The sequence below is a fragment of the Herpailurus yagouaroundi genome, unplaced genomic scaffold (genome assembly GCF_014898765.1).
Source record: "Herpailurus yagouaroundi ecotype Mexico unplaced genomic scaffold, PumYag 203, whole genome shotgun sequence".
Classification (NCBI taxonomy): Eukaryota; Metazoa; Chordata; class Mammalia; order Carnivora; family Felidae; genus Herpailurus; species Herpailurus yagouaroundi.
Window position 1 is genome coordinate 16,321,879 of NW_024412434.1, and position 25,843 is coordinate 16,347,721.

The 25,843-nt window shown below is 36.8% G+C and overlaps 1 protein-coding gene across 1 annotated transcript in view; it reads right to left on the reverse strand.

Moving 5' to 3' along the window:
* MALRD1 (MAM and LDL receptor class A domain containing 1) overlaps nucleotides 1–25,843 on the reverse strand; it is a 747,899-nt gene that overhangs the window by 518,841 nt on the left and 203,215 nt on the right. Inside the window, exons 16-18 of the mRNA XM_040451270.1 lie at nucleotides 24,136–24,223; nucleotides 13,992–14,168; nucleotides 10,610–10,772 (exon numbers count right to left, since the gene is read on the reverse strand). Of these exons, the coding sequence (XP_040307204.1) occupies nucleotides 10,610–10,772; nucleotides 13,992–14,168; nucleotides 24,136–24,223 (428 nt within the window). The remainder of the gene's footprint in view (nucleotides 1–10,609; nucleotides 10,773–13,991; nucleotides 14,169–24,135; nucleotides 24,224–25,843) is intronic.

A 25,843-nucleotide genomic window follows, 5' to 3' on the forward strand; every position in this document is an offset into this window, starting at 1 on the left:
AATACCCATCACCCACCCTCTCCTCCCTCCCACCCCCCCTCAACCCTCAGTTTGTTCTCAGTTTTTAAGAGTCTCTTATGCTTTGCAGAAGGCCTTTCTAAGCATAAAAGATGGAATGATGTCAGTAAGATGGCAGGAAAAATGGTTTGTTCAGTCCCCTTCAAAGAAAGACCTTCCAGCAAGTATCCACAGACAAGTCACCTTTGTGAGAATCCCAGAACCAAGGGTGAGGCTCAACTACCCCTTCGGCTCACAAAAGAAGAAAACAAATGCATTTGAAGAGTAAAAGAAGCAGTTTCACTTTGACCCGATCACCCCTTCCCAAAGCCAGCACAGCATGGCACCAAAACGTATCCCTAGGACCTCTGGTTTCTCCAGTGAGAAAAAGAGCCCAAGGGGGGCATTCAGCTTTCTCAGTGTTACAAGTGCTTCCAAGAATGCCCACCTCAGTCTCAGCTCACAGGGATCACTGGGGAAATAAATGGGGTTAGACCTCCAGGTATCAGGACAGAGAGGAAAAAGGAGCTCATAGCACCTAAGGCAGGGATCATGGTGAGCTGTAGTCCTGCTGGGGGCAGCACCTGACCAGACATCTTGGCCAGTGTCTCTTCCCATTTGCAGAACCAAGACCATGAACACTCTGGCAAAAGAGCTCAATAGGCTGGGTCTGGGTCCCCAACCAATGGTCCCTATAGACAGAGACAATCTTATAGTCTGCCCATACAGGGAAGGAAGTGAGCAAACCCACCCAATGGCTGAACACTGCCTCTGGCCCTACCTGACCAGGAAGCCTAATCGTTGAGCCCTGGAAGGTCCCACAGCCCAGGTTATGACCCCACCCAGACAGGGAGCCAAGCCAGTAGCTCTTCCCAACTGTTGAGCAAAGACTACAGTCCTGCCTAACCAGGACATATGAATAGTGACCATGGGCAGCCTTAGAGCTCAACATACAGTATTGCCTGCACACAGAGCATGGCCAAATGCCCTGGACGGCAGTGTAACCCAGCCCACAGCCCTGCCTCATTGCTGACCACACAGCCTGAGGTCCCACCTAATCTCAAAGTGGCCTTACCTCAATGCTGAGTCAAGCCAGGGGCACATTTGGATGGGGAGCACGAGCTGGGTCCTCACCCAAGCAGGGCCAGTTGCAGAACCCATCCTGCAGCCACACCTAAATGCAGAGTCCATCCAGTAGCACTACTCTGCTGGGGAACACGGACTGTGACCCCAGCCAACCAGAGGTGAATGCTGAGTGCAGCTAGTAGCTCCACCTGACCACGGAGCCAAACCAACAGCCACTCAACCAGGGAGCCAGCCAGTAGCCCCGTTTGAAAGCCAAGCTGAGTCAGCAGACTCACCCAATCGCAGAGTTGAGCCAGAAGCACTACCTAATTAGAGACCCTGACAGCAAGCCTCTCCTACCCACAATTACTACCATCTGACCCATCCTAGCCCAAAGGTGAGCTATTATTGGCTTAAAAGAGAATGCTGAAATTCGAAGATAGTTTATGTATACCCAATGGCAACAATGAAGAAAAAAACCTGTAGTAGATTAAACAAAATATTGAGATGAGGAATCAAAGCAAACCACTACAAAAGTCATTATATCACAAAAAGCAGCAAGAGACAAAGAAAACAGCATAAAAGAACTACAAAACAGTCAGAAAATAATTACCACAATGGCAATAGTAAGTCCTTATCTAGCAGTACTTTACCTATCAATTACTTTATCATAGGTTGATGAAATTCTCCGATTGAAAGACTTAGGAAGGCTGAATGGTTAAAAAGCAAGAAACTAGATCAAACAATATGCTGCCTGTGGGGAAATAGGTTCAAGAATTCCTTACACTTAAGGGTTAAAAAAGCTTAGGGCAGAAAGCTGCCGCCACAGGATGAAAGCGCCCAAGGTTAGTGAATGAGACATTATAAAGGGATCATGAGTAACTTGTTACAGGAAACTACTTTCCATCTGGCGCCAATATACTATTGTGCTCTGATCACAACTCCAAATGCCACTTGCCCTCCAGACCCTTAGCTTCTTACACACACAAGTTATTGATTACTACCTGATTGTTTTCTTCACGTCTACCATGTGTGTAAGATCTTGAGAGCTCAATAAATACGGAGACAGAAACCCTGTTTGGGGCTCTTGTCTTCTCCCAGACACTGGCCTCTCTCATATTCAATCCTGCGTCCACTCTCTTGCTGGACAAGAAAGAACTCCAGACTCATAGTCTGCGACAGTTGTCTACAAGAGATTCACTTTAGTTTTAAGGACTCACATAGGCTGGGAGCTAAGGGATACAAAAGATTCCATACAAATGGTAACCAAAAGAGAAGAGGGGTGGCTATACTTATATCAAACATACTTTAAGTTAAAAATAGTCACAAGAGACAAAGAAGGTCATGTATAATGATGAAAGGGTTATTAATTCATAAAGAAGGCCTAACGATTGTAAATATTTATGCATCCAATATCAGAACACCTAAATATATAAGGCAAATAATAACATAACTGCGTGGAGAAATAAACAACAATATACTAATAGGGACTATTATTATTAATATTCTACATCCAATAATAGATGGATTACTCAGAAAATCAATAAGAAAACAGCACTACAGTGTTATTTGAGTATATATATGACTGTACATAACACTTGACTATGTAATATGACTATATATTATTTGAGTTAACACTATATAGTGTTAATAGAACAACACTATAGACCAAACAGACATAGCAGACATATACAAACATTGTATCCAATAGCAGAAGAATGCATATTCTTCTCAAGTGCACACAGAACATTTTCTAGGATAGATCATATGTTCAGCCACGAAAAAGTCTTAACAGATTCAAGAAAATTAAAATTTTATCACATGTCTTTTCTGACCACAATGGTATGAAATCAGATAGCAAAACAGGAGGACATTTTGGGAATCTACAAATATATAGAAATCAAACACACACTCTTAAATAGAGCAAATGATGGATCAAAGAGGAAATCAAAAGGAAAATTAAAAAAAAATTGATACAAATGAAAATGGAAATACAACATGCTAAAATTTATGGGATGTGTTAAAAGCAGTTCTAGGAAGGAAGTTTACAGTTATAAACACCTACATTAAAAAAAGAAAGATCTCAAACAACCTAACTGTATACCCCAAGACCTCAAGGAACTTGAACAAAGTAAGGTTAAATTTAACAGAAGAAAAAATAATTAAGATTAGAGCAAAAATAAATGAAATTATAGAATAAGGAAAATAGGACCAACTAGAGGTTAATTTTTTTGAAAAACTAAACAAAATTGACAAACCTTTCACTCGACTAACCATGAAAAAAGAGGTAAGACTCAAATGAATAAATTTATCAGTGAAAGAAGAGACATTACAATTGAAGTCACAGAATTCCAAAATATCAAAAGAGACTACCACAAACAATCGCATACTAACAAATTGGATAATCTAGATGAAAGTGATAAAGTCCTAGAAACTCACAATACACTAAAACTGAATCAAGAAGAAACAGAATATCTGAACAGACTAATACTGAGTAAAGAGATTGAACCAGTAATCAAGTCTCCCAACACAGAAAAGCTCAGGAGCAGATGGTTTCAATAGTGGGATTCTACCAAACGCTGGTGAATTTAAAGAACTAAAGCCAACACTTCCGAAACCCTTCCAAAAAACTGAAGAGGAGGGAATACTCCCATATTCATTTTATGAGACCAGCACCATCCTGATATTAAAGCCATATAGACACTAAAAGACAATAAAACTATAGGCCAATATTCCTGTTGAACATAAATGCAGAAATTCTCAAAAAAATACTAACAAATCAAGTTAACAGCACATTAAAAGGATTATATACTGTGGTTAAGTGGGATTTATCCCTGGGATGCAAAGAAGGCCCAACATAGTCAACAAATGTGATATACATATTAATATGATGAAGGATAAAAATCCTATGATCTTCATAATACATGAATAAACCATTTGACAAAATTCTTTGGGAATGAATTGTGTCCCTCTCTTGTCTGAAAAATAAATAAACATTAAAAAATATTAAATTATAAATCAAATGTTTCAAAAATATATAAAAGTTCTACCCTGTTTTTTTTTTAATTCTTGGGACATAATCTGCAATGTGTACAAAACCTGTATATTGTTCAGGAAAGACTAAATTTGTGCATAATCAAAAGCAACTCATAAATCAAATAGTGAGGAAATGAATTAGTGAATGATGGTACATTCATTTAATGGAATACTACTGGCTCATTAAAAGTATTGGTGAATAGTTGTTTACAGATTGTATATAAAATTAAAAGCAGATTAGAAGACACTATGGTCATTTTTATTAAAAATGCATATACACACACAATGCTTTTATCAGGATGGTTTAATTATCATTGATGTGGTTTATCTTTCCTACCTATATTTAAACATTTTCCTACAATAAAAATGAATTTCTTATTTTGTGGTAAAAGGAAAAAATTCTTGTAGAAATAAAAAAAAAATAAGAAATTCCTAAGGGAGTCAGTACGTGGTCTTTACCCAGAGTAATATCTTAGTTTATTTGTACTATCCAATAACATCCAAAAATAGAGATTCCACTCAGGTATTATTAAAGAACATACCCAACCAGGGGCACCTGGGCGACTCACAGTTAAGCATCCGACTTTGGCGCAGGTCATGCTCTCACAGTTGGTGAGTTTGAGTCCCCCGTTGGGCTCTGTGCTGACAGCTCATAGCCTGGAGCCTGCTTTGGATTCTGTGTCTCCCTCTCTGCCCTTTCCCCGCTTGCACTCTGTCTCTCTCTCTCTCAAAAACAAATAAACATGAAAAAAAATTTAAAGACACATGTACAACCAAGATAGATTTGAGGACTTGATAAGATCTTTTCTAAGCCTCCCAGTGGACCTCTCTGTCAAGCAAGTAACCCTTCCCATTACACATTACACAAATATTCATGTGTATGTCGGTTCCATGTGTGATTAAGTTTTCTATTCTCAGGAAATACATGCCTAATATAACAAATTGTGTGCCCTAACCAGAGCTACCCCTGCATCTTTCAGGCCATAAAGTTCTCTGGTGTTTCTTCTAGATTATGTATAACAATAATAATTCTGTGCAGGAGATAGAATAAAAGTATATTCATTACATTTTAATGTAGTCAAAACATTTATTTTTTTTTAATGTTTATTTATTTTTGAGACAGAGACAGAGCGTGAGCAGGGGTGGACAGAGAGAGAGGGAGACACAGAATCCGAAACAGGCTCCAGGCTCTGAGCTGCTAGCACAGAGCCCGACGCGGGGCTCGAACTCATCAACTGCAAGATCACGACCTGAGCCGAAGTGGGACGCTCAACTGACTGAGCCACCCAGGCGCCCCAAAACACATATTTAAAAAATTACACAATTAAAAAGCATTTTTAATTTCTGAATGCATTTATAACCATGATATAAAATTATTTTATTATTAAACAGTGATTTTTGGTAACAACATCATACACTGTATGATGAATATATTCTTAAAATTTTACCTTGTATAGCAAATATACTACCTAACCATTATATATGTTATTTTAGGTTTGGTTTACAGGTATTATTTTCAGCATAGATTTTTCTTAAATTCCATGTTTTTAAGGCACTGTAGTCAACTTTTAAAATTACTTATCAAGCTAAACTACATGGAATAAAATTACACTTAAAATGATTTAATTCCCTTAATTAACACAAATTATTAATATGTATGCAAATATAAAGAATAGTTGCTTAACTCAAGTACAATATAAATAAAAGCAATTTTGCTTGTGCTTTAGGTTTGCTTCATACTCAAGTCCTGTGGTCACACTGCCAGAAATGATGTTTCTCACAAGGATTACAACAGTTAAAAGAAAATAATTACAGTTAATTTAGATTTTGACTGCACTTTTATTTTTATTTCGGCAAAACTGTTCCTAAAGCCTTGTATTTAACCATTATTCTAGATTTATAAAACCGGATCTTTTAGAAATTATGTTGAGAGAGTGTTAAGGCATCTAAATTGGCCTATAAAATACTAGCTTATCTTCTTACCAGAGAAGGCTCTAAGAAAGCAATAATTCTGGTCTTTAATGTCTAAGAGATTAAGGCTTTGAAAATTGTTATTGTTGCAGAGCAGAAAACATTAAAATATTTTCAGTCTCACTGAAGCTTTTATTCACATTTACATCCAGCACTTAGATACATTATGATATGAACAGTTATGTCACAGGGACAGTTTGCATTATTTATGTGGCTTTTAGTTTATAATGAGGTTAACTCTGCACAAATGCATAATATATACAGGAATGTAGGTACATTTGCAACAGTGAGGACTATAACTCATTTCCACCTGAAAGACAATGACAAGTGTTGTGAAGTAAAAGGAAAAATCTAAGAGAAAGTACTTCTACTTGACAAAGAAAACACTGAAGAAACTGTGTTCTATACATAATCTGCATTTTTAATGAGATAGTTCGTATTCAAATAGTTTCTCAACAATCTATAAGCAAACTCTAAAATCTAGTATGTTTTAAAGTATCTGTCTTTTCCATATAGGCAAAAAGGCCTGAGAAAAAAATGTTGGGTATTAGACAATGAATGAGGCAATATAGAGGGGGTCTTGAAATTATGTCTTCTAGACTGGGGGAAAAAGTTTCTCACACACTATTTCTCAATTATAATACTTATTTTGCAAGACAAAAATCTTATTTTTAAATGCAATTACCTTAGAACAATGTTTTTCTTTCTCCTGAAACATTTTGTACTATTTTTTTAATTAGTCACTAGATTTAGAGAAAAATGAATCTGCTCTGAACAAAACTGGAAAAGCAAAGTGAGAAAGCCATCCTGTCTTTCAGCTGTGCTTACAGCTCAGAGCCTGGAGCCTGCTTCAGATTCTATGTCTCCCTCTGTCTCTGCCCCACTCCCACTTGTGCTCTGTCTCTGTCTCTCAAAAATGAATAAATGTTTAAAAAATTGGTAATTAAATATATATAATATTTTTAAATTTTTAAATTTAAGTAAAATATAGTATAAATAAATTTTTAAATTTAAATATTATTTATCATTTATAAATAAAATATATTAAAAGTTTTTAAATTTAAATAAAAATTTAAAACATTTACATATATATACATATATGTGTGTGTGTGTGTGTGTGTGTATATATATATCTGACAGTGTTCCCTGATCACCATTTTGAGAAACTTCCCTAACTAAGGCATCTATGAGCACAGTTAGAAATCACCAATGTAGAATAGGCACCCATATTCCCCTAGACATCATTCCATATCAACAGTGAAGTGTGGAGAACTTAATTATGCCTGAAGGGATGATTTTATATTCCTGATAAATCTTAATATTAAACCTCATTCAACCAACAGATGGGCATTTAGTCAAATAAATAGGTATGAGGGCCACGAACTCAAAACTTTGCTCTCCTTGCCTTCTAGTAGTAAAAATCAGTAAGTTGAATCAAAGGCTTTTTCCAGGACATAAAAACAATTATAAATTTATGGTACTTAGCTACGAAACAATTTATATATTATGGTAAAATGGCCGGGCTAAAAGACTAGGCCAATTAAACAGATTCTAGAGGTAAGAGTCCAGAAGTCAGAGATCATATAAAACTACAAATGGAGAGAAATCGTTACACAACAATTCCAAATGTACAATATCCTAAACACATTTAAATCTCAATTAGCTACAAAGCTCAGGTGCTAAGTGATCAAATATCTTAATCCAATGTTAAGCAAATAACAATTAAAAAAAATTCTCAGCTGAGTAGGACTAATGTTTTTGCTAAGTTCCCTAGTAGTTCCTGGAACAAGAATGGATATATACTCACTTCTCTTCTGCTTTTCTTTTCTTTTTTTACTATATTACGTTTCTTTTTTCAAAATACTAAGAAAATAACTTTTCAACTAAATGTTCCGTTACTGTATAAGTTAAAAGAAATGGAAATTTTACCCATACCCAATCTCAAAAAACATGCAAATTGCAATTGATGATATTTACAATGAATGAATTTTACTTTATTAAGTCACCAGAGTATAGCTGAGAATAGTATTATTTCTATATGCCTTGATTTCAATCCTATGAAAAAATCATGCTTGGTGCCTTTATTTGGGCCCTGCTGAGCAAGGTGAAGAAAGAATCCACTCATCAAGTCCTGTGCCAAGGCCATGACTACATATCCCCAGCCGGAGAAGAGGTGCCTTTTTCTAAGTCCTGTCAAAGTGTTGAATAAACCAATTGTATGGAATGGTGTTAACCCTCCCCAAGGTGAAAAATAAAGATGTAAACCCCCCCACCAACACTTTTTGTTAGACCGCAAAGTTCACTTCAGATATTGAGATACAAAGCTTACTGGTTCATTAAAGTGTGAAGGCAAAAAAGCAGAATGTCACTTGGAACATCCGTTTATGCGTGAAACACACACATTAAGATCTGACTACACAATGAAAACTTCCCTACATAATCCCACACCACCATAACTTTTCTAGACTTTTTATTGCTTCATTAATATGTGAAGCGAGAGAATATTTTGAAATACAATAATGTGCTCTTTTTCTTTTGCACTTGTTTAGGAATGGTCTTCACCAACCTGAGCCTGAATCAATCTTTGCCACAAGGAAAACTGGGATCACAGAATGTGAAGACGGAGAAAGAACTGGTGCAGAGCTTTTTGATTTTCAAAATTGGTCTTGAAAACTATTTCTAACACAATGGTCTTAAAAACCTGGCTTTAAATTTCTGGAGCCACACACCTGAGAGAGAAAAGCATTTTCTAAATTAGAAAAGCTTTCCTTTAAATGTAAAAAATAAAATTTGGAAAATAGAGTTTGGAGATTTACTATAGGCCAGTGAGCAGGCTGGATATTTGGTGCATAAAAACTATTTCTTACGACAAAGTGAAAAAATGTCAAACCTTCCCTGGCTGCAGAAAGAGCCTGGAGAAGAGAGGAGAAGAAGTCTAGGGGAGATACAAGCTTAGGGACTGCTCCCTTCTCCTGATTCATTGTCATGTGGAACATATCTATTAAACATTATCTGATTATTAAATATTCTCCTTTAAAATATATTTATTTTTTTGCTTTGCAGCATATAATTATAAAGCATAAATATATAAGTTCTTATCATCAACTAATTCATTCAACAAATAATTATGGAGACTTTTTATATATCAGTCACTTAGAAATAATGCAATGAAAAGGGAAGTCACAGACCCTGCTACACCTCAGAGAATGTGCCGTCTATTGGGGGTTGCAGGGAGGGGAGAGACAAACAAGTTAGAAGCAAAGTATATTTCTGTGTTTATAATAAGCTACCACATTTCTATGTATACCTTTCCCACATACCAGTGAGATTCTAGTCTGCCTTTTTCTTTATGGAAATACAGATGATTGACTCAGTGTGGTTTATTTGCAGGTGCCAGAGAAACTTTCTGAAATTATCCTTTGCTTTTTTATTAGAAGCAGCCCACGGAAAATTTGTATACTGAAATTTCCAAAATTAATCGCCAACTGTCAAACATGATCAAAACACTTGGTATTCATATCTGCTACTATATATATATACTTTGGGCAACATGGCTGCTAATCCTGAAATCGAATGATAGTAAAACTGGAACCATTTTAACAAAACAAAACCACAAAAGAGAACTCAGAAAATCAGAGTGCAAAAGTCAGGCCAGAAGATATTGTAGCTCTCCCTGAGTACCAGGTCACGTTGGGCAAGGCAACGATGGACTGGCAGTGGACACACCATTAGTTTTCTTTGAAACAGAAGCCACAGAAGTGGGGCTCATGAAACTTTAACCGCAAAGAGGTGTGAAGGTACAAAGGTTTTGAAAACATTCTTGGTAATACAAATGGGGATCCCTTTGTTGTCTTCGGTAGTCCTTCTATGAAATCACTAAAAGGAAAGAATGAAGGATTGGATCTTAAGGAAGTCAGCACTCAACGTATCTGTGGACTCCAAAACAGGGTAAGGTATGAGCTATGAAGCCTTGGAAACAAAAGACCAAAATAAATGCAGATCAAAGACTGGAAGAGGAGGAAAGGGTTAAGGAGAAAGATGAGCTAGAAAAGGAGGAAATAGGGAAAACAGATTTGGGGCACGGGGTGGGGGGAAGGGGAGAAAGGAAAGAGTAGATAATTTTATTCTTTTTAATTAAAAAAATTTTTTAAATAGGCTCCATGTCTAACATGGGGCTTGAACTCACAACCCTGAGATCAAGAGTCACATGCTCTACCCACTGGGCCAGCCAGATGCCCCAGATCATTTTGAACAATATATTAACAGTGCTTTTCAATGAGTGGTGATACTACAAATTATTTTTCTTATACTTTTCTCAAGTTTCTATGACTTTTACAAGAGTATTTACAGCTTTTTTTAACTAAATAATTGGTTTTATTTTCAATTTTATATGAAAGAGTGCACTTAGCCCACTTACTCTGTAACTTAAACATTCATCTTTATAATTGCATTGGCTTTTGGTAAGGTGGTATGTCAGGAATTTGGGAACTGCTTAACACACAGTTCTTAAGAGACATGTTCAAAATATGTAGTCACTTACGTTGTATGATCCACCGATGGCCTGTGATTCTCTTCCCCATGATGAATACTGGTTCCATTGCCAAGTCCCCACCTGAATGTGTTTGAATCTCGAATTAGATTTTCTGGGATTGGCTGGTACCATTCACACAGGCTTCCTTTTTCAAAGCTGCAAACTTTCATGGCTTGAAGAGAAAAGAACAAAGACAAGATGAGCTAATCACAATAAATGTGTCAATAAATGGCAATTTCTACCTGCATCAAGCACTTTCTTACTGTTGGGTTTCTTTATTATTATTATTATTATTATTATTAATATTATTATTATCATTTAAGCATCATTAAAATAATTAGGCAAATGATTTGTATAGTTACTAGCAGAGTTTTAAAGAAATCTGCGTGTACTATATTCAAATATCTATAGTAGCTATAACATGGGAATAAATGCAAAAACTAAAGAATTTGCTCTGATAAGGAGGTGAGATTTCAATTAGGTCCTAAAGCAGCAATCTAAGCATTGGCAGTTTCTTCTCACATAATACCTACATTGCTTACACGACCCAAGTTCTGGTAAGTCTGTTCTGTAACCACAGTATTATTATAGAGCTAAACTTGACTTCGGTCTCTGAAGGAATTAGTCCAAATTCCAAACTACTCAAGTTCCAAGCAATAATATTTACAATAACTTCTATATTGGACCTCTTTCCTTGAAAGTTTTCAATATTCTTGTAATGACTATGTTCTAATATCACATGAAATTACAAGTCCACTGATTTTTAAAATACATAGGTTGTGTGTGAAATGTTTTCTTCCTCTTTCTCTCTGAACATGTTCATGTGCCTTTTGGTCTGTCTTAAATTATCCACTGTTCTTGTGTATGCCATAGAAGATGTAGTGGACACATCAGCTTTTAAATGGAATTAGCAGTGTTAGCAAATCACTATCATCACTGAGTTCATGATTTAGTGTAAAGTTTGAGAAGGAAACACTCCATCAAAAATAAAAAGTGATTTTTAATCATGACATTCAGGTGTGTTATTTAATCTCTGACGTTAATATTGATCATATAATTATATTTATCTTATGAAGAGATTTAAAATTCAGTAGAATTTTGTTTTTCTTTTAAATTTTTTTTAACGTTTATTTATTTTTGAGACAGAGAGAGACAGAGCATGAACGGGGGAGGGGCAGAGAGAGGGAGACACAGAATCCGAAACAGGCTCCAGGCTCTGAGCTGTCAGCACAAAGCCCGACGCGGGGCTCGAACTCACAGACCGTGAGATCATGACCTGAGCCGAAGTCGGACGCTTAACCGACCAAGCCACCCAGACGCCCCAGAATTTTGTTTTTCATATCATTAAAAAAGAAAAGAATCACTGTTGTTTTTTTTTTAATTAGAAGGCATAAAGTTTCAGTCAAGCAAGACAAATGAGGTCAAAGACTTGCTGCAAGACACTGTACCCAGAGTCAACAATAATGCATTGTACACTTGAAAATTTGTTAAGAGGGTAGGTCTCATGCTGTGTTTTTTATACACAATAAAAAAACATTGGAAAATGTAAGACCAAACCGGCAGATTTTTAGTTATAGTTCATCTTACAGAAAGATGGCGGAGGCAAGAGCATATAATTTGTTCAGAATTTAATAATTCAGTTCATGGGTATTTAAAATAAATAAATAAGGGGCGCCTGGGTGGCTCAGTCAGTTGAGCATCTGACTTCAGCTCAGGTCATGATCTCACGGTTGATGAGTTTGAGCCCCGCGTCAGGCTCTGTGCTGATGGCTGGGAGCCTGGAGCCTGCCTCGGAGTCTGTGTCTCCCTCTCTCTCTGCCCCTACCCTGCTCGTGCTCTGTCTCTCTCTGTCTCAAAAATAAATAAACATTAATTTTTTTTAAATAAATAAATAACACCATGCTTTTAAAATAATAATTTAATAGGAGCCCTTCAGTCAGGACATTTGAAGAACTTTCTCAAATCTTCCCACCCCATCATAAATTACATTACTAAAATTACAAAGTTGAACTAAGAAGAAAGTCAGTATTCGCTAAAGACATTCATTAATTAACTAGATTTTGTGTAAACTTTTAGAAACGCCACAACTTAGGTACCATCCTGAGAGGATGTTGTCTCCCCATGAGGAAGTCTGAATACTACACAATCTTCCATTACTTTATCTTCCATCTGCAATGCGTAGCCTATATTCCTCGCCAACTTGAGTTAAGGGTTAAGAACCTCTTATCCACGCGGTGAGTTAGCTTTGGTTTTATGAGTTTTGGGGTCTAGATTAATTTATTGTATATTTGTACATTAAAAAGCATTTCTCTTCTTAAATTAAATATGAACCTTAATTGACTTTGTAAGTTTTAGAATTTCTTGACAATGCTGACAGAAGACAAATTACAGTTTCAGCTATACTCTGTATTTTCTGCATGGTCCGAACCCTTAATATCATCAAGACACTTGAGAAATATTACAGTAAATTCATATACTATCCAATATACAGTAGGGAAGGGGAATAATGGGAAAGTGTTCACTCCTTCTGCTCTATCTTGTGCTTTGTCCACTCAGACACAGATTAATTTTTCTTCTCTAAGATTGTGTCTTTGCCTGAGAAGTTCACCCTTAAATTACACATTTGCCTTAAATGCCATGGATTGGCAGATGCCAATAAATGAAAACCATCTTTCAATGGGACACAGGTACTGAAGCGTTCATTTGTATTGGTTCATATGAATTCTACATATTTAACATAGCATTCATTTTATATTTTGGCAATGGAAAACTTGGACAAATTCATCTAATTTGAGGGTTTTATAATACTGGCACCTTAAACATTCCCATTTCACGAGTGTGAGGAGTAGAAGAGAAACAAACAGGGATGGATAGAAAAGAACTAGTAAACTGTAGTCTTGGAGTCGAGTACAGTCCATGAAACGAGTGTTTTTAATCTTGGGGCGCCTGGGTGGCTCAGTTGGTTGAGCGTCCGACTTCAAGTCAGGTCATGATCTCGTGGTTTGTGAGTTTGAGCCCCACACTGGGCTCTGTGCTGGCAGCTCGGAGCCTGGAGCCTGCTTCGGATTCTGTGTCTCCCTCTCTCTCTGCTCCTCCCCTACTTGTGCTCTTTCTCTGTCTCTTAAAAATAAATAAATGTTAAAAAATAAAAAAAAAAGTGTTTTGAATCCAAAAAATTCAATTTAAAAACACTTACCTCTTGTTGAGCAGCACAGAAGAATGCATGCTGATTCTTCTACTATAATTTCTTATATGAATAGCTTTTATATTAAAACCTGCTCTAAGCCAGGTTGAAAATTTGTAACTAGGACACTAGGCCATGCTACTTAGAGCTTATACTAGTACTGTCTGTTTTGTGGCTATATTTAACACAAAATAGGAATTCACCTACCACAGAATGCTTCATCTGATTGGTCAGGACAGTCATATCTAAAATCACAGTTCTGGATTTTTTCAACACAGTGACCACTGGACCTGCAAACAAATTCACTGTCTGTACAGTTGTGTGGAGGTAATGTGACTGGAGCTGACATTTCAGGTGGAGTTGGGAGGTCCACTGGCAAATTACCTTGATAAGAGATAACATACAGGCATCATTTAGCAGGTTTTTCATGTAAGATTTCACACAATAAGCTTTTCTACAGATGTTTCACATTCAATATTATGAAGAATGTTTGGTGGCCTTTGGCGATATGCTGAACTTTATGTAAGCATGTAAGCTGGAGTTCTAGGTCTTAGCAATAACAAATAGCTGGATATAAATAGATGAAGGTACAGATGGAAATTACAGAAAAACTACTCAAAACTTGCTGAATAAATGGAAGGCTCAAGGACAGGGCTAGGATCACTGGGAACCAAGGAAGTCTCAGATGCTAGCATTAGGAACCAGAATCAAGGCCTGGTTAAACCTTCTGGGCCACTAGGTAAAGAAACTTTGTTCTTCCACCTGCTACAATTAATCCAACATCTCCTCACCCTGTTTCAAACGTCTTCAGATATTCAAGATTCAAAGTTGCAAGAGAGAACTAAACCAGAAGTAGTCACCTGGATGTATTTACATAATTAAGATAATAATGTATGACATTACAGAACTTAGAAGACATTTATAGAATTTACACAGCAAGTCAGTCCATCAGCATTTATTAACAACACCCTGTGCCACGGACATGTAGGTACAATGCATTGAAAGCCAAATATGCCATCATGGTTGTAAAATAACTTACTGACTAGGGGATAAGGCACTCAGGTAATCTTTCATTATGGTTCCATGGGATATGTTTATGATAAAGATTATGACGCCATAGGGGGAAGAACGACACCTACCCTTTTACTCCTGCATTCATAGCACAATTCCCAGACCACAGTACATGGTGGGTAGACAATCACTGTAGAATGAGTTAACAGACAGGTGGAAAGATGGATGAATGGATGACACGGTAAATGAACAGATGGACAAATGGAAGACTTCCAGAAAAGTAATGCTTAAGTTAAAAGTTCTTAGCTTTAAAGGATGATGAGTTACTGCCAAGACGAAAAAAGGTACAAGGTCTTTTTGGATGATAAGAGAAGATTTGTGTGAAGGCAGAAAAATATACTGGCCTGTTGTTTTTTGTTTCACAAAACTGTGAGAGTTTGGCACAGAGAACATCTCGTGATAGAGTAAGAATGCATAAGATAAAGTCACTAGATGTGGAACTAGACAGTAGACAATTACCACATCATAAACGGCTAAGTGGGTCCAATTTAGGGCTTGAAACAAATACAAAAGCTGGTAGAGAAATGCCAAGGTATACAATTTCCACTGTAAGAAATACTTTTCTAGCATCAGTGTGAAGAATGATTTGCAGGTGGTTCTGACACGGAAGAGAAGAGCGAATCTTTTACTTTAATCCCAGGGAACTAATAAACCAAAGCACAGGGTTTGGAGAAAAGAGCAGAGACCTGAGCAATATCAAACATCCAGTACCCAGAGGACTGGGGATTCAGGTGCTACTGGGAATCTGGGGAAAATCCAATAAGTAGTACTTTCTTTCTTAGCTCAAGTTTTGCAGTAATTAAGAGCTAAGACTGAGGCGGATGGGAGATCAAAATATCAACTTGTTATGATAATGATATTGGTAATGATATTGATGAATGATAATGATTGATAATGAAATTGATAATGATGAAAATGATTTATACCTATAGACAACTGGTCTTTTAACGTATAAAACTCATGAAAGAAACAGCCTAGGTTATAACCTGTGCTGAAAACTTCCAGCTCTTCCTGTGCGGAAGCTTACCATTGAGAACTACAGCAAGAAGCGAAGCAGATTTCATGCCCCCTTCAGCTAACTAGCTCCAAAAAGAAAAGAGGAAACTAAGAGGACAGGTATGCATGCCCAGGCCTTCCTTGCAAACTCAGTAACCCATTGTTGGTTTTCCACAACTGACATTAGGATTCACTTTGGGTTTCATTTTACCCTTTTCCTCCCTCTCATCTATTCTATATTTTATTCTTAATTTTGACAGTCATATTATGTCTCCTGTTCTATTTTTCCATATTTGGCTCCTCTCATCTGGAGATTTCTCTTTTTTTAAGCTCAATTTAACATTTAAATAAATGCGTATTTGACATTTCTAGGTGTATACAGTATCGTAGTGTTCAGATCACCTGGTCTGCCATATTATTAAAACCAGTTGCCATATTTGCATCCTTAGGCCTGATTTCAATTTAAATGAGGTAATAGTTCCCCTTAAGAAGATATCATGAACATGAGTGGATGTCTTAGAAAAAGAAGGTTGATGAGCCAATGCTCAGGAAAAACAGAGACAACTCATTTAGTCTATCAGAAGTGAGCCAGGAATGATAGGTAAAAGGACCAGTACTGTAAAAAGAAATTGGAAGATCCTGAAATTCTTTGTCCTGTCTTCATTATTCCTTGTTATTCTGCCAGAATGAGTACATCTTAAAAACCAAGTAAGTCCAATATGTTTGTATTTAAGAGTAAACAGAGGAAGTGTCTCTTACTCCTGAGCCAAACTTTGGAAACGGTGGTGTTTATAACTATGGAGTTGTGTGTGCCTGATTCCTTGGCATCTGGCATGCACAAGAAAAACAGAGGCCTGAAACATCGTTAGGCCAAGACTCAGTTTGGAAACTGAGGCATGCAAAGGACTGCAAGCTTTCTGACACATTCTCCGGCCTGTGAAGATGGCCCAGACTTTCATCTAAAGACCATGAAAGTCAACTTGTTTTACTCTGCAATGACCTCAAGCAGTATTTCCTAAAGTATCATACTCTAACTCAGGGGATACTAGAAATTACTTCATGTAGTATATGGATAAGTTTTGTTAATATTTTAAATATGAATTTTGAACAATTTTAATAGTGAAACATATCTAGAACAATAAGCCTATCTTAGTTTGTACTGCTATAACAGAATACTGTAGACTGGGTGGCTTAAACAACAATTTATTTGTCAGAGTTATGGAGGCTGAAAGTCCAAGGTCAGGGTGACAGCATGGTTGGATTCTCAGGTTCTGGGTATGTCCTTTCATGGCTTTCTATACTCATGCAGAGAGAGAGAGAGAGAGACAGAGACAGAGACAGAGAGATCTTACGTCTCTCCTCTTCTAATAAGAGCACTAATCCCACCATGAGGGCAGCACTTTTCATGACCTACTCTAGTCCTAATTACCCCTAAAAGGTCCCACCTCCAAATACCATCACATTGGGTGTGAGGGCTTCAACATATGAATACTGGGAGCATACAAACATTCAGTCCATTGCAAAAGTTATGACAATTATTTTTAACCTATAATTGCTTAACAGGCTAGAGTTGATGGCGATGATAGAGTTCAGTGTCTTTGAACAAAATACCACAAAAAACTTTGCATGTTAAACAAAATTGGAAAGGTGAAATGTAAGTGACTGAAATGTACACTAAGAAGCAGAGATTAGTCTGGTTTGAGCTGATCTTCTTCCACATCCCTAAGCCACAGGGAAACCAACTCACCTGTGCACCTGTCCTCATAAGTAGGTGACTCAGGCTCCAGAGGGACTTGGAGTTCTTGCTCTGTGAATGCTTGTAGCAAGTATACTGCGTGCTACCCTAATGTAATCTTTCTGATAAAACAGATTTTCCATTTATTTTATATGAGACTCCACTCCCTACAGCCATTCCCACATTGGTAATTAAGAAAATAAAACCGATATTTTAACACTTCTAGTCCTTAATAAATTATTGCCAGCTTCAACGTACCATAAATGTGTGAACTTTTTGACTGATATGTCTAGTTGATCTTCATCTATCTCCAGGTAACAATGTCTACGGTTTTCCTGGGACTTCTGATGGTAAGATATATATTTAATTTAAAAAATCTAAAAGTCTACTTGAGGTTTAAACATGATCAATCTTCAGAAAATTTAAAAATCTGAAATATCTCCAGGATAAAAGTGTATTTTTTTCTTTTGCACTGAACACAGTAATATAGTCCTACCCACAAGGCGAAACAACTATATTCAGCATAAACGTACTGAATGTCTGTATAAGGTCTCCTTTCCAGGAGAGTAGGTTTTGCTAAAAGTTAGCTATTCTTTGAATAGAATTTATAACAGCTATGTGATACACTGTTTGGCACATATTTTGGAGGTGTCTTTTTTCTCGTCTGCAACGACAGATTAGCTCTTTAGAAACACTGTTGCTTTCACCCATGCATTCAATGAAATTTTCTAGGTGGTACAAAGTAGTTTCCATTTTTACAGACACTATATTGTATATCAAAGTGACTACAAATAGACGGAAGTAGTAGTTGAACAATTTTCAAGCTAAAATCTAAGTATTTTAACAGCCTTGTCCATTTTTGGTATTTAGCATTTCTCTCAAATAAAAGATGACAAAATTGTAAATTTTTAACTTTAAAATAGGTTAAGTTACTTAGTTGTCCAATTTCATTTTCTAGAAGCACAATTAAAATACTAAATTGAATGGACCACAGGCTTTGGCCAACTTTTTTCCTATATATTTTCTATATATTTCTGTATATTGTTAATATTCCTATAAACTTCCTATATTTTGCTAGACTACACCAAACATGCTAAAACCAGAATATTTAAGACTGCAATCGTGAGTGTCAAATTTCTTGATGTTGCCTTGAAGTCTTTTATCAAACTGTAAATATTTCCAATAATTTGTATTTTTTCGGGGTATGTGTTGTATTTCCTTTAGAAAAATATGGTAGAAAGACCTTAACACCAGTGCTTTTAAGGAATGTATTGTTCTGAGGCAAATGTAACAAACACACCAAACAGCTTAATATTATAAGGTAAAAAGCTGCTGGTGAGATCTTAAAAGTAAACACAAAAGTACCCATACTTTTTCCCTTGCCTTTTCATTCCCACTGAAACAAACATTACTGTTTGCAGAAAGAAAGGAGCCCTCAACAAGCACTTATAGATAAAGCTGATGAGACATTGAGGTTAATGAGGAGGGATGCCAAGAATTCAACCAAATCAATCAGTTTAACAATGAAAACAACCAAAACCATTCAGCGGGTGGGAGAAGACATCAGAAAAATTGTGCTGAAGCATCCTACGGTTACTGTACCTTCCCAGTGTTAAGCCATCATCAGTTGCAAGACATGTCGCTGACTTAGTAACAATTTGCCAGAGAGAAATAAAACACTAAAATCTTGGGATGCTGATATTCATTCTAATAATTGATATTTGTAGCAAGTAATAATTCTGATAATGCGGAAGTCTAAATTTTTAAAATAGGATGGATGAAAAGTGTTCGGGCAGTGTTTTTCCCAGTTTGTAAGCAGTATGTTGTGAAGCCATGTAGTTATGGCTTTAGTTTTACAAATAACCCAATTATCTCACGAATAACCCTTGATGCAAGATAGAAAACTGTCATATGTGTTCTTCTGAAGGGAACACTAGTCTTGCTTTTCTAATGTAGTTTGGACAAAAGAAGAATGCAGAACAGATAATTCTTTGGGATACTTATATTTAAATCTGAATGTTGTCTGGCAACAATTCTTACTTGAGATCTACTCTGAAGATCGGATTCAAAGTGAGGGGATTTAACTTTGCCATCATTCTCCATTATTACGTACTCTGGAAATGAGTGACATCATCATACAATGATGCCAAAAAATTCACAGGATTCTATTGCATGGCTAAGTTTGTCTACTTTCCCTAGAAATGTGATTAACCTTGCCTAAAAAGTCTTCTCTCCAGTATCCTCCTGGATTAGTTTTAAAACAAGAATCTATATTCATCAAAGTATTGAAACAAAGAAGGTACAATCCATAATAGAGAATGGATTTGAAAATTAAGTTAGAAACAACCAGAAGTTAGAAAAGGAGAAAGAGGTGACCTGGAAAAGCACATAATTGATGTTCTGGGAAAAAGTGAAAGGAAACTAATTTATAGCATACATACTTTGGGGGTAAAATTAGTAAAAGTTTGCAGTTAAAAAGCTTACCATTCAAGTCAACGCTGCTCTGAACCAAGGTAACAAGGGGAAAAAACAGAAGAGATGGGAGAAATATTTTGGAGACAGGTCAGCAGGATTTGCAAGTGAGCAGTTTTAAAGGGAATGGCAAAGAATGCTGTGGAATTTCAAGCCTGGGTTGCTAAAGAACAGTGATGTCATGAGAAGGAACAAGAAGGAATGAAGGAAAGAGGTTGATTTTGAAGGAACAGGTAAAAAAGAAATAAGTGACTCCTTATGGTCACTTTGAGTATAAAATAAAAGTTGTAGGGAATGAGCCAATCCACACACTGGGGGATCAGGTCAATATTTTGCATCTGTGTGTATGTGCTTTATAAGTTTTTGCTTTATTTTGTTTTATTAGCCAAGGAGGAAAAATGTTGTAAATAAATAATAAGTTTATATTGAAAACAAATCAACGTTTTTGTTGAATCTATAAGTGCTGATCCCATGTCAGCTAACAGGAGGAAAAAAAACTGGTAATCATCAAGAGCAATATTTTTATTGACAATTTTTGCTTTTATTTTCATCTGATGGCAAGATTACATCAAATTCCTCTATGAAACCTATAGCTTCAACAGGCTTTGTGGTTTCAACCCCAGGTTTCTTTTGCTATGAAGCCAATGTTAAAACCACACAGTTCAGGCAGCTTTTTAAAGTCCATATTTTTTCTTCCAAAACTTGAACAAGAAAATCAGGACTAATGGTCTGTAACTGATATTTCTCATCTCTGCCCCTAGGTCTGGCAGCTCTTCTCCCTCTCCTTTGGAACCATTGGTCACAGAATCTAATCATCAAGATAACTGGAGTAGCAACAGGATCAACCGCAACTTGTTTTCCCTTTGCATATTCTTTCATGTTCCCCTCTGCCACGGGGGGTCCATAAGTTCAGAGTTGGAGGCCATTTGGGAAAACCCTGGTCACTAAAGTCAAACACACTTAAGTGAAACTCCCATCCTTTCCCTCAACTGGGTATTTTCATCCAGGTCTCTTGTGCGGTTTAATTGTTCATATCTATAAAGTAGAAATTGTATTCTCTTCCTTTAGAGGTTAGTGTATTTGATGTGTGGTATGCCAGTGGTTAGCACTGTGGTCCAAAGAAGCAGATGTACTTTGCCACTTTCTAGCTAGGCAGCCTTGGGCGGATGATCACCTTCTCAGCTTGCTCCATAAAACTGGGATAACAGAACCATCAATCCTATCCAACATTTAATATCTCTTCACCTGCAAAGGACTAGACATTATTCTAGACTCTTAAAAATGTTAGAGGATTATATAAGATGATACATATGAGTGGTAAACTATATTATTGTGCCATTTATCAGCTCTCGCTCTCTCTCTCATAAGGACCGTCTGTATTCCCCACCCTTGCCAAGCTTCTTATTGTAGAGGATGCTTCCCCCTTGTTAGGCTTGCCCACATGACTTGCTCCAATCACTGGACATGAGCAGATATAATGCATACCATGTCTCACCAGAAGCGTTAAGTGCGCTTTCTTTTTTCCCACTCTTCTACTCGACAACAAAATGTCAGATAAGACCTTCATCCTTTAGCTTTGCTCCCAGATAAACACAAGCAACAGAAATACACAGCTTGAAGCTCGCTCTATAGATTTATAAAGAGCTATGGACAAGAAACACATACTCTTTCCATTATTGTTTTATGCCCACCCACATAGTTGAGAGCAAAAATTAAATGCTTGTAGTTATAAGCCACTGAGCTTTGGCTTTCAACAAATCTGGCATATAACAGAATCTTGCATATAAAAATAACTAATATTCTAGCAATAATAATAAACTAAAATACATACCAAAGGCATATAAAGTACTTCAAAAGATAAAGCCATCTATCTACCCATTTATCCAACAAATGTGTATTGAGTAATATTACATGCCAGATAGTATTTAAGTTTCTGGAGATAAGGCAGTGATCAGATAAAACTCCTGCCATCATGCAGTTAACACTGTTGGGGAAAACAGAAATAAAACTATAAGGGTGATAGGTGTTATAGAGAAAAATAACACAGGGGAAGGAGAGAGAAAATGTCAGACAAGGAAGAGACTGTGAACTGTGTATGCGTGTGTAATGTAGTATAGTGTTCAGAGAGGTCTTTACTAAAGAAGACACTTTGGGGCAGATCAGAAAGAAGTAAGGAAGGGAGTCAAGTGCATATCTGGGTGCAGCACAATCCAGGATGAGGGAAAAGAAGGTGTAAATGCCCTGAGGCACAAATGGACTAGAGTGTTGAAGGATTAGCTAAGAGGCCTTGTAGTGGAGAGAAGTCAAGTGGAGGCACAGTAGTAGAAGGCGAATTCCAGAAGGGATGAGGGGACCAGTCATGGGAGCTACTGCAGAAGTCTGGCTTTTGCTCTGAAGGTGATAGGATGTCAGAGGTAGACTCTAAAGACAGGATGACATGGTCTTATCTAAGTGTGAAAAAGATCATTCTGCGTGCTGTATTGAGAATCGATTATACAGTTCAGGGGTAAAAGCAGAGATCATCTAAAAGACAATCTAACAATCCATGCAGAGACGATGGTGGCTGGCACTAAGGGAAGAGTACTAAGTAGTAGTCAGCTTTGGATATATTTGAAGCTAGTGGCTAGCCAGATTTGTAATGAAAGTCAGCAACTAGAAAGAGGCTGTCATTTACTGAGAGAGGGAGGCATGGAAGAATGGCAGGATCGAGGGTCCAATTAGTAATCAAGAATTTACTTGCAGCCATTGAGAGATGAGGGCAAATTGTTGAATTCTGATCTCCTTTTTGCTGGCTTTATCCAGGGAAGGATTTGGCTTTCTGCAGAGCTCTGTGGAAACCACTGCACAGAGTAGTTAAAGCCATTAAACGTGCCAGGAAGATGAGATAGAGGAACAGAGCTGAGTCACATGCATACAACCAAGAGAACTGGAATCGGCCCCCCGATGATGTTGGGGAGAGGCTGGTGCCCTTCTGACCAATAACACTACAGTGATGGCTCAGGGATGAAGCTGAACTTTTCAGCACTCAAGCGTGCTCTCTACATGGATTATTGCGACTGATTTTTAAATTAACATGCTTCTGATCCCTTCAGGAAGGAAACTGCTCCCTCTTGCCATGCAATTTAAGAGCCTCCAACTCAGCACCAGGATTATCCACCAAGAGCTTGATGCCCAGTCCTACTAGAGCACTATGCACTGGCCTGGAATGCGTTTCGCCCAGGGTGTTGGTTTTAGTTTTATTTGAGTTTATCACAGCTTGTTTTAGGCTATTTTCCTTTATCGTCTTTGAGGTGTCTACTAAACATCTCAATTGAGATGTTGAGTAGGTAGGTAGTATAGAAGTATGCATTTCAGGTTAAAGGTTGAGAATGGAGATATAAATATGGGAAACATATATTTGTTTTTAAATAAAAGAAATGTGTGATACAGAGAAGAAATGGTTCACAACAATCCTTAGGAATATTTCACGTAACCTGACAGTAAAACATCTCTGAAGGTAACTGAGATTAACACAGTCTCCAAAACAATGTAATTATAAGGCAACCAGTTTGGGTTATTATAATCCCTCAAATATAATGATGTTATAGTTTAGCTTCAGATGTGATTTCCTAGTGTTTTCCATGTGATGAGACATAAGCAGCTGATTGAAACCTCTGTACTATGTTTGCAAAGTCGTTAAGACTAATTACCAGCAGACTCACAATAATTTCTCCCAGGGTTAACGGATTAGAACAGAAGTGAGGGTATATTTAGAAAACTTACAGAAATGAAATACTGATTTCCTTGACAATTTTTTTTTCAAGTAAACAGTTTTGAAAATGCTCATATATTAAAATATTCTTCCTGGGGCACCCAGGTGACTCAGTCAGTTAAACACCCGACTTTGGCTAAGGTCATGATCTCATAGTTCACGGGTTTGAGTCCTCTGTCAGGCTCCGTGCTGACAGTGCAGAGCTTGCTTAGGACTCCTTCTCTCCCTCTCTCTCTGTCCCTCCCAAACTCGTGCTTTCTCTCTCTCTCTATCTCTCTCTGAAAATAAATACATAAACTTTAAAAAAATTAAATATTCTTCCTTACCAGGGTAAAGGGTACAATCCATGAATGACAAATCATCAATTGCAATGTCTCCGGTGAAGCCATCTCCTACTGAAGCCTCCACCAAAATCTAAGAAAAATATAAGAAATTTGTTGATATTGTGAAGGATTTTAATTTAAGGAAACTCATGGTAGAAAAAAAAATCAGAATTTACTTAAACAAAATTTTCTTCTGAACCACTAAAAACAAAAATTGCAGTAGTATCTATTAGTAGGCACCTTGGCTCTACCTAGATGCTTCCAGTAACAGGAAGCTCCTTTCCTTCTTGGGCCCATTAGGCCCATGAAGCCCATCGTGTTTCCGGCGATTTTCTGAAACTATAACATATCAAATGTATATCTACTTCCCTATAACTTTCAACCTTTAGTTCTAGACTTGCCATATTTTTTCATGATCCTTTAAGTATCTGAAGGCAAATCACAGTCTCCTCTTCCCACCTTTGCCCAAGGAGTTCATCTGTTTCCAAGGTTAAATCTCCTCATTGTTCAAGAAATCCAATTTGTGGCCACAGGTACTTGCTAGAACGTACATTCTTAAGACTTTAAAATTTTTCCCATGCTGACCTTATTCTGTAACACTTTATGAAACTGGCTAATGGTTATTAGATCTCCTTCAGAACCACATTAATCATGGGGAACTCAGATGACATCTGTGCTGTTACAGGAGCTGCAATGCCACCAAAACTCCAGTAAAATATGAAATACTGACAAACCACTACAGTATATGGCAGATTGTGATTAGGGCTGAAATTTACTATAATAGAATTAATCATGATAAATTATTTTAATACTTATGCAAATTCAGTTGCATACTGAATAGGAATCCTGCTATAGTTTAATAATGAAAAACTTCAAGCAAACTCAAACTTAAAAAACATTTTTTTCTTCCACTGTTATATGAATATACGTTTCCGTTTTCATTTTTCCTCACAGATGCTATATGTAGAAGGCGAAATTTTATTTCATTTTTTTAAAATTCTGTGCTTCTATTCAAAGTTATCTCACATGATTTATTGATGTCTCACTTGGAGAAAGTTTTCAAAGATCAAATTACTGACCCCAAACCTCTTGACATCTTCCCGCAACTTCCTAGTGTTTCTTGAGAACTACCAGAATTTTCTCCGTAATTTGTCAGTAAGGAAATCAATCAACGTGGGAAAAGTTTATGGATCCAACTAATGGGCAAATATAACCCACCTAATATTGCCTGAGGAACATTTATTTAACAGTGCTATCCACAATCATGAATCAAAGAATAATACAGGCCAGGAAAACAAAAATGCAGAAAGAATACTCAGTACTAAATCATACAATTATTCTAATAAACTAAAAACCAGCAGTCAGAATTTAGCAGAACACATTGTAAGAAAATATTTTTTGTTCTATTAAAAACAAAGACTGCACTTGGGTAAACAATAGGAAAAAAGCATATGCAAAGACTGATTACTAACAAATTCCCTGGACCTGGACCACTATGTCTATCCCACTGCAATACAACATAGGACATTGTAACAAAGACTCAGAAGATGCAAGAAAATGGAAAAATTAGGGTAAATAATAAGAAACACTGCCTTTGTTACACTGCTCATGAATAGAATAGCTTATTGAGAAAGGACAGAAAATTGATATCAAAATCTCAAAGTTTATGGAAAGTACCATTCTTATACATAAAAATATCTGTAAGCTAACC